Consider the following 18,203-nt stretch of genomic DNA (forward strand, 5'->3'; position numbering starts at 1 on the left):
TGTCCAGGAGATGGTTTGGTCTTTCAGCTAGGACTCACGCTTGAGAATGGGAATCTGATCTGCCACAGGCTTTGAGAAATGGTACCTCCCTCCTTCACACACCTCTGTAGGATGGATCCCACACAGTGTTAAAGGAGGAGGTCCAGAAGACTGAGAGGGGCTGATTTTTCCCTGGTTGCCACAGCTGGCTTGGGCCTGGAGTTTGGAATTGGCCACTTTGTGCCTTCTCTGATGGTTACTTGCTTGCTTCTGGTCTTCCCTTCCAGGACTTCCCCATTAAATATAGAAAACAACTAGAAGAAATCATCAGGATATGACTCCTGAATCTTTAATGAATATCCTGGGCATGTCTGGTTACTTGGAGGTCTGATCTTGGTGCTGTAGAAAGAAAATGTTTGATTCTGGCTCTGAGATGAGAGGAAGCAGGCAGTGCCAGGTGGAAGAAGGCTCTGCCCAGTGCCCCAGTGGGCTGCTCTGCAAGTCAGGCCTTTCTGCTTGAAATGTGGAGTTTACCAGGTTGCTGACATGGTGTATTCATTGTGGTTGTTGTCTTGGATCAGAGTTAGCAGCAGCAGGGGCTTTGCAAGGCTCATTCAGCAGAGGGGCAGCCCAGCTCAGAGGGATGCACTGCTCCCCTGTGGCACATGTCTTACCCCTCATGCAGCAGGGGAACACACCAGCTCCAACCCCACACATCTGTGGAAAAGGAACAAGAAGACCAAGTTTAAAAGCAGCTCTGAAATCCCAGCCTGGGCTGGGTGTGAAGCAGCAGGGCCAGCAGGTACTGCCGAGCCCTGGTTGGATGCTCCGTGGTGAAACGTTGATTTTCCTTTTGGTGCTGTTGTGGCTGGCTGAAAGGAGGGCAGGGAGAAGGGTGTGAGGGGATGGAAGCAGCAAAAGAGATGGATTTATGTTGTTTTTGGGCTGAGGTCGGGGTTTGAGCACTGACTCAACTAGAAAGTGGAAACATTGGCTTAATACTGTAGTGCAGCACCATAAATGTGCGGAATAAGCCTGTAGTCCTGCCCCAAATAAGGGCACCCTTGGCCACAGGCCCCTGTACCCAACAGGGAGCCCTTTCAGGATTGAGATCATACCAGAGGCAAGGGTGGTCCCCAGCACCCCAGCTCCTTCCCAGCTGCAGGCTGGCACGGCTGGGCAGTCGCCCTCCGTGTGCTGTACTCCTGGCTGCTTCACGTGTTTATATTGTGTATGTTTTCAGAACCAATAAAAATACTAAAATCATGCAAAAGCCATATTAAGTTATAAAGTATAAAATACAGATTCTCTCAGACTCTGTCCCTGCTGTTTGCCAGCATATCCCTGGGAACGTGATGGTGTTTTCTGTTTTATTTAAAAAAGAAAAAAAGTAGTCAATAGAGCCAAGATTCCTGCTCATAATCACTCCCTTTTGGTTTGTTGGGTTTTTTGTTGTTTTTTTTTTTTTTTTCTTACTGCAAAGTGCTATATTTCTATCTACAATTTTAATATACTTCTTTGAATTTCCTAATGCCTAAACTCAGGCAGACTTTCAGACCTGCACAGTCTCCAGATAGGGCTGCCTGCCCTGCCAGACACTGTTACCTAATACACAGGCTGGTGTTCCTGTGCTCACTGAGGTCATTTAAATATGGAAGTCCTCTGACAGAAGCACAAATTATTTTCCTCTTCCCATTACTGAGAATTTCATTCTACATTCCCATGGAGAGTAGAAATATCAGTGGGATTTTCCTTAGATTTCTGTCAAGATAAGGTTTACAGCTCAGATGGAGATAACTGCAAGCCCCTCCTTTCCAGCTGAGGGTTAGAAGCTGGAATATCCAGCCAAGCCATCCCCTGGAGGACATGCTGCAAAAGCCACCACAAACTGCATGGTGCACAGAAGTCTTTAAGGCTACTGGACCAAGATAACAAAAAATCTTGTCATGGGGAAGTTGTGAAGGCTGCTCACCCAAGGGCTGACACCAAGGTGACAAACTCCTGTCCAGGATTTGTGTGGTGGCACAGAAATTGGTTGGGGAAGGTGTTGGAGGTGCTTGGAGTGCAGGGAGAGGGAGCATGCTGGGTTTGGGTGTGCAGATACTGAGTGATTCCACACCACCCTGTTGTGAATGGTTCTAACACTTCTGATGTGACAGTGTTGTGCTGTCCAATAATCAGTTTAGGTGGTGTTGAGAACTTCAGCTATTGCATCTCCATTTGGCCTCTCCTGGCATGACACCCCCAAGTCCTAGCATCTGTGCTTCACCACATTCCTGCCTGGATCCACTGATGCTTTCCTGGGCTTTTCCTCAGCTCCAGTATTTGTTGGGATATCCTGCTCAGCTACAAAGGAGACAGGGAAGGTGTTGATGCTTCTGTGCCCTTAGGAGGAGAGATGCACACACAAGGATCTGTGCAGTTACCTGTGCCAACCAGCTGAGCTCCATTTGGGGGTGTGAAGCTCATCTTCTGCTTCTGGAAGAGGTTGGTGTTAATTTGAGGAAGCTGATGCCAATCTGGAATTGTGGACACACAAAAGGTTCTCCTAAACCTTGGCTTGTCCCTGTGTTACTCCAGAGGGAGCATCCACAGGGACATGCCCTCCATGGACAGCAACAACCTCTGGAAAAACCCTTTTCATCACAGGGTTCTGCAGCCACACCACGTCTTGAAGGTTTGTCCTCAATGCCAAGGAAACGTCTTAATCTTTATTTTGCTTATGTCTGCAGGAATGTGACACTTCACTATCGAGTGTCCTTGTGACAGATGTAGGAAATGAGGTGCCAGATTGCTCTGAAAGGACCTGACTTCACTGCTGGTACATTTTCAGCCTGTTTTGTGTATCCTGGCTGGAGCAGAGGCTGGAGCTGGGCAATTTGGCACCACCAGCTCACACCTAACATGGCCACAGGCCAGCATGAAGGATGGTAGGAGATTAGAGGCTCTGCAGTCCTGGAGCTCCCTGGAGATGGCAGATGAAGGGATGTACCCCAGAGCAACTTTGAAAGCTGGAGGGAGCACAGAGGGTCTGTGCTGCCCCTTTGGGTCCTGCGGAAGAGAGACACTCACCTGGTGATCCATGGAGTCAGCACAGGCACATCTGGCTTTCCTGAGCAAGGCTTCATTTTCCACAGGGTCATCCTGATGCTGATAGCACATGACTGCCTGAGCACAACCAAACTTCCCTCTGTGCTCAGGAAACGTTTTTCAGAGATCTTTAGCTTTCACTTGGCTCAGCCATTTCCAGCATTAACATATCTGAAAACCGGTTTCCACTGTGGTTTTGAATCTCAAACAAAAAGCAGCAGGGAGGCCCCAGTCGAGTCTCCAGGGGTAGTTTGTACGTGTTTCAACGCCAGTGGATTTCAGCAAACAAACCTGGCAGCTGAGATGGTCCATGAGCTTCACAGCTGTGGCTGGCAGGGCTCAAGGCAGCTGGGGCTGAGATAAATGAGTATCCTCTATCTTTTGGTCACTTTGTCCAAGTTCACACTGCTCCTTTCAGCCCAGTTCCTGCTCAGTGGAGGAATGGGCCAGTTGTCCCCCTGGCCATAAGAGAGAAATCAGAGCACCAGTGCAAGATGCAGTTGGAATTTCCAGAGATGTGCACCTTTCCTGAGCCGCTTGCCCACATATTATCCCTCCTAGTGGTTTCTGTCTTCTAACACAAACTCATTGCCTTCACTTGACCTTGACTCTCTTCTGAATGTGGCCATTTGCCCTCTGGTTTGAACAACAAAAGGCTGAAAATCCCTTCCCCTTGCAGAGCACCAGGGACTGTTTGGGCACCTGCATTCAGAGAGACTGACTGGAAATTCAGACTTTTTGTATGGGTGAGGCAGAACAAGGATATTCTCCTCACTGTGTGGGGACACTGGAAAGTACAAGAGCCTGGTGAACTCTGGCAAGGCATCCATCAGCAGTGCAAGTGTCATGGTGTGGTTTGCCAAAAAAAAAAATTATCATTTATCTGCTCATCTGTAAGGCTGCGAGGGAATAGTGCCACAGAGCCTGAAACACCCAGAGAACATCCCTGGAGAGTAACCTGCACTCACAAAGGATCTGACTGCCCATCAGAGCTGCTCATTACATCAGAGGATAGTAAAAGGCAGAGGCTGAAGTCACTGGTGTGCCACCAACAGCCTGGCCACAGATGAGTGGGCCTTGAGAACAACCTCTTCCCCCAAAAAGTGCTTCCTTCTGCTGCTTCTCCTCTGCAGTGATAGCAAATGTGGCATTTCAGCCCTTCCCTGGGAGGATGACACATGCAGCAGTGGCTGAGGAAGGCCCAGGCCAGTTGGAGGAGGGAGGTGAGGGGTTTCCAGCTGTGCTCTGTGGCTCTGCACTGTGGTTTGTGTAATCTGCTGCTTGCCATACACGGCAGACATCTGATAGCAAGGGGTTTACAGTTCCAGGAAAGCAATTGGAGAGCCTGGAAGTACTGAAATACAACATGCTCTGAAACAAGAAATTCCCTCATTGTTCAGCAAAACTGGGAGTCGAGTTCTTTCCACTTCAATTTTAACCTGAAATCCTATCTGCAGTGTCATTCGAGCCATGTCAGGACTCAGAAAGCTTTGAGCCAGACACTCCAATGGTCTGAATTGCCATAAACAATTACATCAGAGAAGATCTTGCTGCCTTTGCCGGCCCTGTTGTGGCATGCAGATGTGCACCATCAGCCCAGAAGAGCTCGAAGGGCTGTAAATCCTTTTGCTCTGGTGCAACAAGATCCAAAGTCCTTTCATTTGCTCTTTGGGAGGGTAGACTGACAGAGCTGGGCTGGGCTGGAGAGCTGAGAAGGTTTTTTGAGGGAATTTACAAGATCAAGCCACTCTCCAGCCCAGGACAGAGCGTGGACTGAACTCGTGGCTCTTGGCTCCCGTGCTGTGGTCGCTCCCCAGAGCAGCAGCAACCCCACACACAGCTCTGGATGGTGTCCTGAGGATCCTTCCCACCACATTTTTGTCCCTCTCTCATCTACAGGCTACAATCCTGAAGTGGAAGGATGACTTGCTGGCCAGGATGGACCTTCTGCTCTGAGCTGGCAGAGCTCCTGCAATGCCAGGCTGCTCTCTGGGCTCTGCAGTGCCAGGGCAGAGCAGGAGCATCTTCTCATCCATTGTAGAATGTTGCCCAAACATCACTTAGAGCAGAATTTGTCCCAGAGTGGTTTTTGGTCTTTGTTCTTTTCTGTTTCCTGCCACTGAAAACATGATTCAAAGGTTTTCTGCAACAAAGCGCCTCGCTCTGCTGCTGCTGCTGAATCCAGCCATTCTCTGCACACACATGAGCTCAGCCACAGCTGGCAGCACCACATCCATGTCATTCAGCTCCCTGAAAACTCTGAGGTTGCCGAAGGACAATCCTGGAGTCACCCCTGGTTTTAATCTCTGCTCTCCATGCAGAAATTTTATGGGGTTTTTTGATAATGTACTGAGCTGTTGTTTCCTGGAAAAGCTGGGTTTTGTGCCTTGGACCATGGGCTGTCTGTGGAGTAATTACTTGAATGAAATTTCTTAAATTCCCCCAGCTAGAGAGTGTGGGGTCACCCTCTGGCTGAGCAGAGGAAGGAATGGAGAACACCAGGCTGGGTGTGCAGGGGAGGGCAGTGTGTCTGTGCTACCAGTGAGGAAATGAGTGGTGTTACTCCAAATCCTGCCCTTGAATAATGTGTTAGGAGCAGATGCACAGGACATAAAGTGGCTTGCCCAGGGTCATGCAGGAGGTCAGTTGGTGGCACAGGGGGCCCAGGAGGTCACAGCAGGCCATCCCCCTGCCCTACAGCCTGTCCTTTCCAGTAGCTGCTACAGCAGGGGCCCAGTTCCTATACTGGAGCCCAGTTTGCAGGGCTGAAGGTGTTTGCACTTGGCCATGGTGTGTCCTTGAGTTACAGCCCTGGAGTGTCATTGCTCGTGCAGACCAACACCCAGGAAAGACATAAGCAGGTATTTGTCCTGCATCAAAAACCAAAGGTGAATAAAGTCACTCAGAAATGCAGTCAAATATGCTGAAAACCTCTGCTATGAAGAGTTTGAGACCAAGAGGCAGGGTGATGCCTCTTGTGGAGCTGCAGGCCTGGGTCACTGCTTCCCCTCCCAGACCCAGCGTGAGCATCCCTGGGCACCCCTGCCCATAGCTGCAATCAGCTTCTCCTCTTGCTTTGATAATCAGCTGGTGGCCCCAGGGTCAGCCTTCCCTGAATCCCACTTAATGCAGAGGTACATGCTGGATTTTGTTGTTTGGGCGATTTTATTGTGTGGGGCTTTTTCCCCCTTTTTTTGCTATTCTGCTCTCTGTGACTCAGCCCACCGACACCTTTGGAGCAGAGCAGGGTTGCCTGTGAGCCCTGTGCATCCTACAGGGAATCACAGAGTTTTCCCAGTCCCAAGGGAACTGCTGCTTGCAGCAACTGAGGCCGCTCTCCAGCAGCTGAGGGGCTCTGCTGCTGGGGAAGGCAGGCTGATCCCAGCTGGTCTTCGTTTAGAGTTAATAGGAGTCAAAACGAGCCAGAATTTGAAATAAATCCCATTGACTTGGCACGGTTTCTTTCCTGACTCAGACGAAGGAGACACACTTTTTGGGCAGTTGCTCCAAGATTCCCCTCCTTATTGCAAGAGAGGATTTCATTCCCCTCCTCTTCCACAACCCCAGGGCATCTGTGTCCTTCAAAAGGAAGATATTAACCCTTAGTGTTTGGGGGAGTGTCAGTCAGAGTTGTGCTGCCCAGGTGCTCTCTCTGTTCTTTTCTTTCCTGTTGTCAGATTCCAACACTAATTTTTTGGAGCATTTTGGTTTCATTGTGTATGAAAGCTTCACAGCTCAGTGGGGATGAGGCCTTGCATTTTTCCTACACTTCCCACTCATCCATCAAGCATTTTAGTGGCACCTTTGTCTTCTGTGCTTTCTTAGAGATGAGGAAGTAGAGGCAAAGAGAGTGGGGGAAAAAAAATAATTATCCCAGAAACAACAAATTAGTGGCAGTTCAGGGCTATCAGATTAAACCAGAGCAGCTCAGAGCACACAGCACTGCTCTTTGCTGCCTTACACTGTGGCTGTTCAGAAAAATCATGTTAAAGTGTCCTCCTCCACAAAACCAAAAGCAGCAAGTTTCAGAGCAGCAGCTGCACGCAGATAAGAGTTTGTTCTTAAGCAGAGAGTTCAGGATACACAATTTTGGATTGGATTCCCATTTTAAACTGAGGAGCTCGGCTGAAAGGAAAGTCACAGCAACTCTGGCTGTAGTCTTGCCACCCAAGACCTTTTTATAGGATTTCCCCAGTTTGCTGTTTCTGTGAGCACAGCCAGCCAGCTCTACCTGCACTCCCACTCGGGTTTCCACAGGCAGGCCAAGAGCCCATTGCTTCCCAGTGCTCCCAGTGAAACAAACCCTCTGAAGCTCACAGCACAATCAGGTCTTTCTTCTCGAGAACAGTTGAGTCTTTCTTCTTTCCCCATACTCATTCAGGAGCTGCTGCCCTGTCTCCTCCCCTTCCAGACTACTGCTAGGCAGAGTGATTATGAAATGTGTTTCTTATAAATCCAAAACATTTATGTCTTCAAATGCCCGGCCTAAATAATCCCACTAATTTCCTGAGTGCTTGTGAACTGTCCTGCATGGGGGGAGGCTTCTCTCGATCAAAGTTTATTAAGTAGAGGTTCTCATATGGAGACATTGCTGAGCAGTAGGAAATTATATGGGGCTTTTTCATTTCCCTTTAAATGAGCTCACTGGCTGGGCCTGGATAATATGGGCATGGTCATCCTATGGTTCATGCTTCCTACCTTTATTGCTGCTTTTAGTTTTCCTGCCCTTTTTATATCTGGTGCCTCAAAGTACCTTTTCCTTTTTTCCCTGTCACCATGTCACTTTTTTCCTTTGCTCAGTAGCTGTATTTTGGTGGTTCTGTTTCTGCCTTATTTTTGGGAGGGAGGAGTGACCACAGATCTTCACTCTATGACACACCAAAAAAAAAAAAAAAAGTTTAAAAATGCTCCTGCTCCACATCAGTCCTGAACAATCCTGAAGCAACCTGAGGCAAGCTTTGAGAAGCTCTCCCAGCAGTTCTGTGCCCTGAGAGCTTCCTTCCTGTGCTGTGCTGTGCTGCAAGGAAGGCAGGAACATATTTGCCCTCTGGAATGCCACGAGCCACAGCAGGATGGTGAGTCACATCTCTGTCACACTTCCCGACCCATTGCCTGCAGCAAGAGCATCACTGGCTGTGGGGAAGTTTGGGTCAGGATTTTAGCCCTGTTTGTTGTTTGGCTCTGTTCAGGCCATATCTCTCTGCAGTTCATTCAACTTCCTTGTTTTGTTTTTCTGGATGCTGTTGTCGGAACATAGATTTCAACTGTTGATGTCTGGAGAATTTAAAGCTGAGCTGCTCATCTATTTGCTCCCACTAAATGTTGCTGTTGTGCTGGGCAATAGATCTGACTTTTCTGTCAAGGCCATCAGCAGCTGGAAGTCTCTTTTTCTTTTTCTTTAAAAATTAACCAATTTGCATTGGAAAATAAACCATTCTTCTTTCCCTTAGGGGAATATCTAAGGCTATACTAAAAAAAATCCTTGTAAATCTGTATCCTTACTGAAGATGACAATGAAATTTTAAACATGCTAGACCTAAGACTATAATTTTTTTTGCTTTCCTTGGATATTTTGGCATAGCTGAAGGCATGTGACTTAATAAAACTGCTGCTTTCCACTGTCCCTGGTCACAAATACCATCATCATCTGGAGGTACTGATGTGCTTCCCTAGTGAAGACTGCAGCACATAAAGAGAAATCACCATTTAAAAATAGTTCCATTGATGGAAGAAGCTTGGAAAGAAGATAGATTTTCTCAGCAAACCAGTAACCCAAGGCATACAACAAAATGTGTACAAACCCTGGGAACAAAAGCACCGAGTGTTCAGTGCCGTGGCACAGTGACCCAACTGATGTGAGTCCAGCAAAGGGAACTTGGATTTAATTATTATGATGTGCAGGCTTTTGTACATCTTCAGCCCTCACTCCTATCTCTGCAAAAGAGAGAAGAAATCTTAGGAACCTGATGAACTTCACACTGCAGTAAAAGAGGTACCAAAAGTTGCTACATTCCCAATGTACTTTGGGGAGAGCTTGGATGAAGATACCATCTCATTGAATTTTATTTTTATCCTTTCTTTTTTTCTTCCTGTTCTGGCCTTGATTTTTTTCATCCCTGGACAGATGAGTCAGAATTTTTCTCATGGAGAGAAAAAGGATGGGAGTATTTTTGAAGGCTACCAGAGCTGTTGCTGGGGTTTTCCTTCCCTGTGCAATATGTGGAGTGGAGCAGTGCAGTGATTTCTGGGAACTGTGCAAACCCCTGCATATGTGCCCTGGGAACATCTGGGATTGCAACAGCAACCACATCTGGATCATCACAAGTAGAGATATCACATATCTGGGAACCCCAGACAAGTGCTGAACTGCCTCTCAATTCATCTGGGCGGAATTCCTGTGCAGTTGGAGAAAGCATATCCAGGAAAATCAGACACATGGTAGGCTTCCCACTCACCAGCAGAGCTTGCTGGCCAAAGTCCTAGAAAGCGTGCTGGGAGAGCACAGAAATATCCCTGCCTGATAGAGCTTATTCCTCTCGAGGAGGTGACTCAGTGAGTCAAAATCGGAGCCACGTCTCTGCCCGTGGCGTCGCCAGCGTGGTTTGACCCATTTTTTTATACCAGCCAAGCTTTTAACCAGTGGATGAGAGTCAAGAACAGCAAGGGAGGCTTGGAACAAGATCTCCATGTCACTGACAGGAGCTGGTGATGCTGCCAATGTTTTTTTTTATTCAGCAAAGGAGAGAGAGCTACACCCCAGCTGGAGGACCCAGGAGAACCTTCTGGAGCAGATGAACATCCCTGCTCCCTGAGCTGATGTGTCATAAGGGGAAGATGGTACAAGGAGTTTATTGGAGCCCATATCTCTGTTCACACCCACCACCGAGGGAAAAAACAAGCTCAAGGAACCCTGAGAAAGTCTGAGAAGCTGTTTGTCCATGGAACAGTCTCACTGTGGATTGAGCTTAATTTTGTGAGCAGGACTTGGACTGTCAAAGTTTGGTTTGGTTTTTGTTGTTTACCCTCTCTCAGATGACTCTATTTGTACTCCGTGATGGTGAATGCAAGCAGGAACTTGAATGCTGGCAGACTTTAGGAGCAGTGTGGAAATTTTGTTTCTCAGATGGGAAAATTTAAAGCCTAAACTTGTCTTCTCGAAAAACAACGACATTTTCCAATGAAGGGTAGAAGTTTCACTCATGAAACTTCCATGGGAGATGTATCCTGGTGGAGGGAGCCAGGCTGTACTTCAGACTCTTCTGAAGTAGCTATGAGATCCTTGTGACCTCCCCATGAACAGGGTTCACCTGCTCTGCCCAATGATAAAGGGTGTGTCTCACCAATGTACTGGTATCTGCATTTTTTACAGACAATATAACACTTTCTCAGCCTGGGGATGGAACCTTTGCATGGAAATCTTTGTTTCATGAGCTGCCACATCACCACAGTTGCAGGAGCACATCTGAGAGTGCAAAACTACTCTGCTGGAGAAGACCATCACTGGGTTAGAAACAGATCTAGCTTAAAATGGGCTTTCTCACCTCTGCAGGAAGCCATCTAGTGCTTGTGCTTCCACAAGCTCTTAGAGAACAGTCCAGGGAGACTGATGGAAAAACACTGTGCAACTGATTAAAAACCCCAGGTGTCTCGTTATTCAGTCACATCTTGTTTTGACAGTAAAGCTTTATGACTGATTCCACTATTCCCTCTCCAAATTTTTAAGCCATAGTGTGCCAGGGGCTGTGGATTTACTGTGCTTCAGGTGCTGAGTACCAGGTCCCACAGGAGCTGCTGTGGAGCTGGAAGGGTCTGGCCATTTCTGATGCTTTCATTAGTGAAGACTTCTCTGCACTCCTGTCAAAAGTGTAAATCATGTGGGTGATGCTGGAGGCTTGGCACCCATCATCTGCTGCGGCTGCTCAGCATCTGTGGGAAAGCAGCTCCAAAAGTGATCTCTTGGAAAGTGGCAGCAAAAAATAGCACACAAAAAAAAACCCTGAGCAGTATGGAAGAGACACAGAACAAGGCTCATGTGCTCCTCTGCAGGGACCTGTGCTTTGTGAAGCCTAATGGTGTTGGCAAGGTGGACTCCTGAAATGTTTGACTTAGGTAAAATGGAGCTATTCCCTCTGGGGAATGAACTGGCACAATCCTTTAGTGTTGGAATGAGTCTGAATTGCTCCTTTGTGTTCAGAGCAGGCACTTCTGAGGCCCGTGTTTCAGATCAGAGTGAAAACCCCCCGATATGTCTCACTTTATAAGTTTCTTTTATTCAGCTGAGACTGCAACACCAACCATGATGAAAATTATACCTTCTTAGCTGGGAGGAGGGGGAGCAGAGGGAGAGATGTGGTGCTGGTGTGGAGATGCTGTTGAAAAGTTTGTCACGATTGCCAAAAAGCATGAGTTACTTTCTTCAGTTATACTTTTTCCTTCTTTCTGTCAAATTCAAAATGTTCTGTCCCCCTTGCAGCCAACAGGGTCAAACACTGGAAAAAATGAGCTCCCTGAGGTCCCTAAGGAGAGGCTGCTGTATTTAGCTGATCACATGTCTGTGGTGTGGGTGCGAGGAGGGGCAGCAGGTTCTGCACCCACACTGGGCTCTGAAAGCATTCAGCATTCCTGTCTCTGCTTGCCATGGCTCCCACCTCAAGTTTTGCATCCCACTGCATTTCTAGAAGCCTGATCAGTAGATTGTGGTTTCTGCATGTGGCAGTAATAATACAAATAGAGGGAGGGGGTTTGCACTGTGAGCAGGAAGTTGTGTATGGTAGGTACACAGAGAATTGAACCATTGCCTTTTTTCACAAGGTAAAAAATAAGGAGAAGTGCTGTGGAATGAATGGTTCTATTGGTAAGGTCCTAAAACTATGTAATAAGTGTTGATATCTGATTTAGTGCCAAAGTTGATGAAGGATACAGCTGTTGGTAGAGTAGTGGTGCAGAGATGGCAGCTCAGGGGCAAACCAGAGGAAACCTTTTGTGAGAACCAGGGTAAATGTGTTTTCCACATTTCAGCCCATTCTGTAGCAAAGGCTGGGTAGGTGCACTTCTGGAGGTCCTTCTTTTGCACCCTTGGAGACAGATGGACACAGTTTTCCATGACCCACCTATCTTCAAGATGTCATTTCAAAGTCATCATCATCAAAATTATCACAGTTATCACCTTTCAGCTGTGTTGCCCAATAGCCCCCCCAGCACCAAGATCTTTCCACCTTTAAGCTATGAGTTTTCCTCCATGTGTTGGAGCAGCTAAAGACCAAACTCAGCCATAGCCCAGCTGTAGCACCTGTGGATTGTGATGTGACCTGCACAACTTGCTGGCCTCCTTGTTGGCCCCCATGTGTGGGTGAGGTTCCTCTCAGGTTTGTGTGTGCTAGGGAAATGGCCTGGGAGTGTCTGGTTGGGGTGTGACTTCTTTGCTTTCCCATTCCAACAGCCTTTTTTTTGTTCCCCTTCCAGGGCCCAGAAGGGAAACCAGGAAAACAGGGGGAAAAGGGCAAGCCTGGCCAGAAGGTAGGAACACCTCTCTTTGATAACATCACAGCCTGTGGCTCTCCCTCCCATCTCTGATGTTTTCCTGCAGAAGGAGTTTTGTCCCACACTGATGTCAGTGCCTTTGCTCTGCAGGGCAGCAAAGGCTACCAGGGGCAGCTCGGCGAGATGGGATCCCCAGGGAAGCAGGGGCCGAAGGGGAACCAAGGCCCTAAAGGATCCCGAGGTACCCTGGGACCGATGGTGAGAAGAGCTCTGCAAACGGCTGAACACAACTCAGAGAACCTGACTGGCAGTGGTGGCACGGGCCTGACTGGAGCAGAGAGCCCAGCACAGGCTTCAGGGCACTGAAAAATGCTGTTAGATGGCTTTAATTGGCCAAAAACGTCTTAACCCTTGTCCCAAGCAGCACAGGACAGAGTCCATAGGGGTGGTTGGGTTGGTGCCCCGTGAGCCCAGCTCACGTTGCATCGAGGCAGCTCTTCACAACTCCCCAGATAGGCTGAAATTGCTGAAATATTGGGGATTTTTCCTCAGCTGAGTGAGCTGATAAGCTATTTTTTGCTAAGATCTTCCCCTTTGAGACTGCACACTCATGGCAAGAGCTGCTTCCAAGTCAAGCTGTGTTGTTATAAGGAACTCTGCCTTGGATTTCTGCCCTGTTTCTACACCCACTCTTGATCTACTTATCTAAAACACTTGGAGCAAGAAGAAATATAGCATGGGAAAGGGTCTGAACTGGGTACTGAAGGTGAGGCTTCCAGAGAGAACAGCCATAGTATGGCAGAGAAGGGAGATATTTAATTTGCTTTAGGCACAAGAGATAAATGCATCAGGACAGCAGTGGTATGTAAAGTGCCTCTCATGCATTGCAGGCTGGTTAGGAAACTTCTTGCACTCTATTTGATAGAACTTAGTGCAAAATCAGGAATTATTTATGAACTAGGAATAGTGGTGATACTTCAGAACAGTAGCAAATGAGTGATGGAGTGGTGGTTTTGCTGATAGTGTTTTCCTGCACTAAAAATTGTGGCCTCACCACACATCCTCCCTTAACAGTCTTTGGCAAAGCCTCCATGGATTATTTCACAAGGAAGCAAAGCAATATCTGAGTAACAGTCTATTGGAGAGGACATGTCTTTGTCTTGTGGAAAGGGCTTTGTTCCATGCTAAATGGGATTATATGGAAATTTTGTGACTCACTTTAATCTGATGATCTGATTTAAACCCACTGTGCTAAGGGTGTGATTCTGGTCTGTGGAAGTCTGCTGGACTTCCTAGCACAACACTAATTTGGATATAGAGATGTTCAGGGGGGCAGAGGAACAGCACAGAAATGCAGCCATTTCTGATAGCCAATCTGAGTGAGGTGGGGAATCCATTGCTGCAGGCAGGCAAAGGCATGGAATGGCCTCCTGGCACACCCCTCTCCATGTGTAAGAGGTTAAAGCCAAGGAAAAGCCACCAGGTGGCTGCAGCAAAGCTCAGTGGTGGCCAGGAGAAGGACTGGCCACACTCCCACGTGTGCAGAGCTTTGCTTTGCACAGCCCAGAGCCTCCTCCTCTCATGCTAACACCATGGGCTGCTCTCTCAGTCCCTCTGTCTTTGCCTCTCCAGGGAGCTCCAGGAAGGATGGGCGCTCAAGGGGACCCAGGCTTAAAGGGTTACCAGGTAAGGGTTTCATTTTCACCTCCCAGCTTTTATCTGTTCTTAAACACAACAAAACTGCCACTCCAGGATGCACATTGTTCTTAAACCGTGATTTATTTCTGACCTCGAGTTTAGTTCTCTGTCAAGTCTCCATGTGCACCTCCTGCATTTGGTTCAACTCTGCCTGTGTGACACACGTGTCCCTCCAAAGCTGGCATGCACCACCCAGGGCTCGTGAGATCTGGCAGGGAACCAGGGAGCTCTTTCAGTCCCACAGCTCTTTCCTGCCTCCTCACATGCTGTCTGCTCTCCACAGGGACATGCAGGACCACCAGGGCCGATTGGACCACCAGGGCCAAAGGGGGAAAAGGTAAGCTCAGGGGGTTTGGCCATCTCTTTTCCCCTTGAACGAGATAATTGCCCCACTGCTGTAACTCCCGTGCATCTGCACTCTCCTCACCCTGTGGCTGAGGCAGAGGTGCCTCCTCAACCACACAGCCACTCACACAACCCCTCAAAGCTACAGCCTTGCCTCTGCCAGTCAGTGCCAGGACAGCCGTGCCACCAGCACGTGCTCCCCAGACACCACGTGCCCTGTGCCAGAGGCTGAGCCAGCCAGCATGAGCCCTGAGGATGTGCTTTTCCTGCATCCACAGGAACTCAGCTCAATCCCCAAGCCAAAAGGCATCAGACTCGTGGCTTTCTGTGATCAGGTCACAGTAACTCCCTGCACAAAGAGCAGATCTTCAGCTGCTGGCATTCTCCTCTCCATGGCCCTTGCTCCATGTTCCTTGTGCCCCACCTTTCGACAGCCCCCTGGCTGCAGCTGCCCTGACTCAGAGCCCTCTTTCCACCGTGGCTTTCCCCTGGAGTTTTCCCCCTTTTGCTGAGTCAGCAGAGCCATAACCAGCTCAGGCTGGAGCAGTGACTCACACTTTAGTGGTTTCCTGTCGGCTCCAGGGCTGCTTGGCTCTCCCAGGGCTGATGGTGTCCTTCACATGCCTTCTGCAGCCATGCTCCCTCCCTCCTGACATCCCTCTGCTGAAGGCTCTGGGCAGAGCTCCTTGTGACCTTCCAGGACTTAAAGGGGGCTGTCTAAAAGAGGGGAGCAACTTCCTACAATAAACAGGGGGGAATGCTTTTAAAACAAAAGTGTCAAGATTTTGGTTAGGTGTCAGGAAGTTCTCCGCTCAGAGGGTGGTAAAGCACTGGCACAGGTCTGGGCTGCCCTGTCCCTGGAAATGTCCAAGGACAGGCTGGATGGGGCTTGGAGCACCCTGGTCTGGTGGAAGGTGTCCCTGCCCATGGCAAGGAGTGGAACGAGATGGGTTTTAAGATCCCTTCCAACCCAAACCATTCTGTGATTCTCCCTTGGTGTGGGAAGGGAAGTGATGGTGATGGGGACTGGTCAGTCCTGAAGTCCCCATGAACAGGAGAGATGCATGAACTCTCTCTGCTCGTTTTCTGCTCCCCATCACCAAGAAAGCATTCAGCTTTGCCTCTGCACACAGGTGGGAGGGCAGCTGTAGTGCAGGCAGGAACTTCATTGCTTATAAAATGAGTTTATAAGGACTTGCCCTTGCTGGGGCTTTGAATGGATCCCTTCAGGCTCCCGGTGCCAGGATACCCTGTTCACACCATGCTCTGCCTGGAGATTCCCCGTGCACCAGGAGTCACTGGGGCAGGGCAAGCTGCTGTGTTCCACTAAGACATTCACATGCCTCAGAAATTTTCCTTTGGGGGTGAACAATGGCCATTGTGCTTTTTCTCCCATTTCCTGCTGCTGAAACACATCCATGGAGGAACAGCTGCTGATGTTCCTGCTGCTCCCTATCTCCATTGCTGCCTTGTTGAACGTCCTGGCAAGTGTCAGACAAGCACAACCAGCCCAGGATGATGTGAGAGCTCATGACCAGGCACGTTGTCAGCTCAGAACTGCCCCAGAGGTTCCTTACAATTCCACTGTCAAATCTTGAGCATCCTGGCAAAAAGTTGTGAGTCATGACTAGCAAAAGCAAGGTCAGCCATTGGCCCTGTAGCCACTGAGATGTGCACATCTCTATGTCTATTGCTTTAATTGCAGCTGTAGTTTTATTTGAAAACATTTAAAGTTGCCATCTTGAAAACTCCTGTAATTTCAGTAGCAAATGATCCCCAAATTATTCATCTGAAGTGCTCAGTGGAGCACTTTGCCCTTCATCAACAAGATGTTACTCTGCAAAAGGACACTAGAAAAGCACTCCCTGAGTGGATCTGGTGTCAAAAGAGCACAGCAGCGTTATGATAAATGAATTCTACATGCAAGTATCCAAGCTGAAGCCTGATGAAGCCACCAAAGCATCAATGCACCCTACTAAGAGCAGTCAGCTCTGTTAATGACCACTGACAGCCGAATCTCCTCACTCATGTTCTCCCGGAAGGCCAGTGGGTCTGCTGGGGAGCAGAAGGAGAAGATGCTGAACCAGGAGAGCACAAAATCAAGCACTGAGCCTCCAGCACCCCTTCCTGCAGCATCCAGGTGCTCCACAAAATCTTACATCTAAGTTTTCCTATCCACCCTCCCTCATCTCCTAAGAGTTGCCTGGATCCCAGCCTAAAGACAGACAAATTCCTTCCCTCCAGACATCTGTAACCTCTCACAAGAGTGTGAACACAAAAACTGAAGCCTGAAAGTGAGAAATAAAGAGAAAATGGAAATGGGACCGTGAGTACCCTGTGAGCTTTAAGTGACATGGTGAATGGAGCCGTGCTGAAGGAGGAGGATGTAATGGTGGGGAAGGTCTCCCCTTTTTCAAAGAAAGCAGTTTGGTGAGAGGCACTGCTGTGGAATCCTGCTCCCTTGTGCCATCCCAGCCAGCCACTCCACCACATTTCATACATTTGCAGCTCCTCAAAGAGGCCTTGCTCAGAGCAGACGCCTGCTCTTGGCAGCTGCTTAAAGCAGTCCAGATGGGATCCTTTTAAAAATTACAAACTGGTGTATCTCACTTTGGGACAGGAGCCAACAACAACAAGCCTTCCCTTCTTCTCCATGCATTTTCCATTTGTATCCTAACATGTTTACTTTGCTGCCCTTTACTCTAACTTTTTTCACTGCAACTTTCTGAAGAATTAGCACAGAACTTTCATCTCTCTCTCAAGCAGCTGAGGCACCAGGAAGCTCTGGAGGAGCTCGGTTTCACAGTCGTAGAGCTGACCAGGCTGCAGGATTTTCTCAGGCAGGAGGGAGAACAAGGTGGGGATTAGCCTCAAGGAGAAGCAAAGCCCACAGTGGGGAGAAAATCTTGATGCTCTTCAAGGGTCCCCAGAATTAGGAGCTTTCTCTGAGTTCATCACACTCATCTCAGGTCCCAAATGGCAAAGGTGTGCACACCCTGCTTGGGAAGAAGCAATCAGTGCCAAGACTTCTGCATAGTAACAGACACACTGGGATGATTTTTTTCCCTGAGAGTTGAGAAATGGTGGCTTTGTTTCCCTTCTAGGCAACATTCCTTAGATAGTGGCTAGAAAGCAAACCAGTTGCCAGGTATTTTGCTGCAGGCTTCCAGCAGCAAGTTCAGTAGCACTGGAAACTGTTGGCAGAGGCTGTGAGGGTTTGCTTCCCCTCCTCTCCTCTCTGCCACCCAAGTTTCTCTCAGAGGCAGGCAGGCTCACCAAGAAATTTCCCAAGTGTCCTTACTATCAGCAGCTGCAACCCCAACAGGAGAGCAGCCCAGAGAGAAGGTCAAAGAGAATTGTAAATACACCAGAAAGGGCTGGTGCAACCACTGAGAATTACACAAGTCTGTGAAAAACTTGGCTCTGCAATCTGTGGCGATTTGGATGTTCTTGGAGCACCCGAGCACCTCCAGTACAGCAGCTCCACTGTGCCAGAACCCCCCACACTGCACCAAAGAGCTCTGAGACACGTTCATCCTAAGGAGCCAAAGTGCCAGAGACTGCTGTGGAGCAGTCAAAAACTGGAGGAGCTGGAATGTTGCATTCTTCCA

At 48.6% G+C, this 18,203-nt stretch overlaps 1 protein-coding gene across 1 annotated transcript in view; it reads left to right on the forward strand.

Annotated features, from left to right (window-relative positions):
* The window catches only part of COL27A1 (collagen type XXVII alpha 1 chain), a 141,769-nt gene that overhangs the window by 107,200 nt on the left and 16,366 nt on the right, over positions 1-18,203 (forward strand). Inside the window, exons 38-41 of the mRNA XM_041475181.1 lie at positions 12,532-12,585; positions 12,700-12,807; positions 14,182-14,235; positions 14,531-14,584. Coding sequence (XP_041331115.1) covers positions 12,532-12,585; positions 12,700-12,807; positions 14,182-14,235; positions 14,531-14,584 — 270 coding nt within the window. The remainder of the gene's footprint in view (positions 1-12,531; positions 12,586-12,699; positions 12,808-14,181; positions 14,236-14,530; positions 14,585-18,203) is intronic.

The sequence above is a fragment of the Pyrgilauda ruficollis genome, unplaced genomic scaffold (assembly GCF_017590135.1).
Source record: "Pyrgilauda ruficollis isolate IOZ18807 unplaced genomic scaffold, ASM1759013v1 scaffold34, whole genome shotgun sequence".
Lineage (NCBI taxonomy): Eukaryota > Metazoa > Chordata > Aves > Passeriformes > Passeridae > Pyrgilauda > Pyrgilauda ruficollis.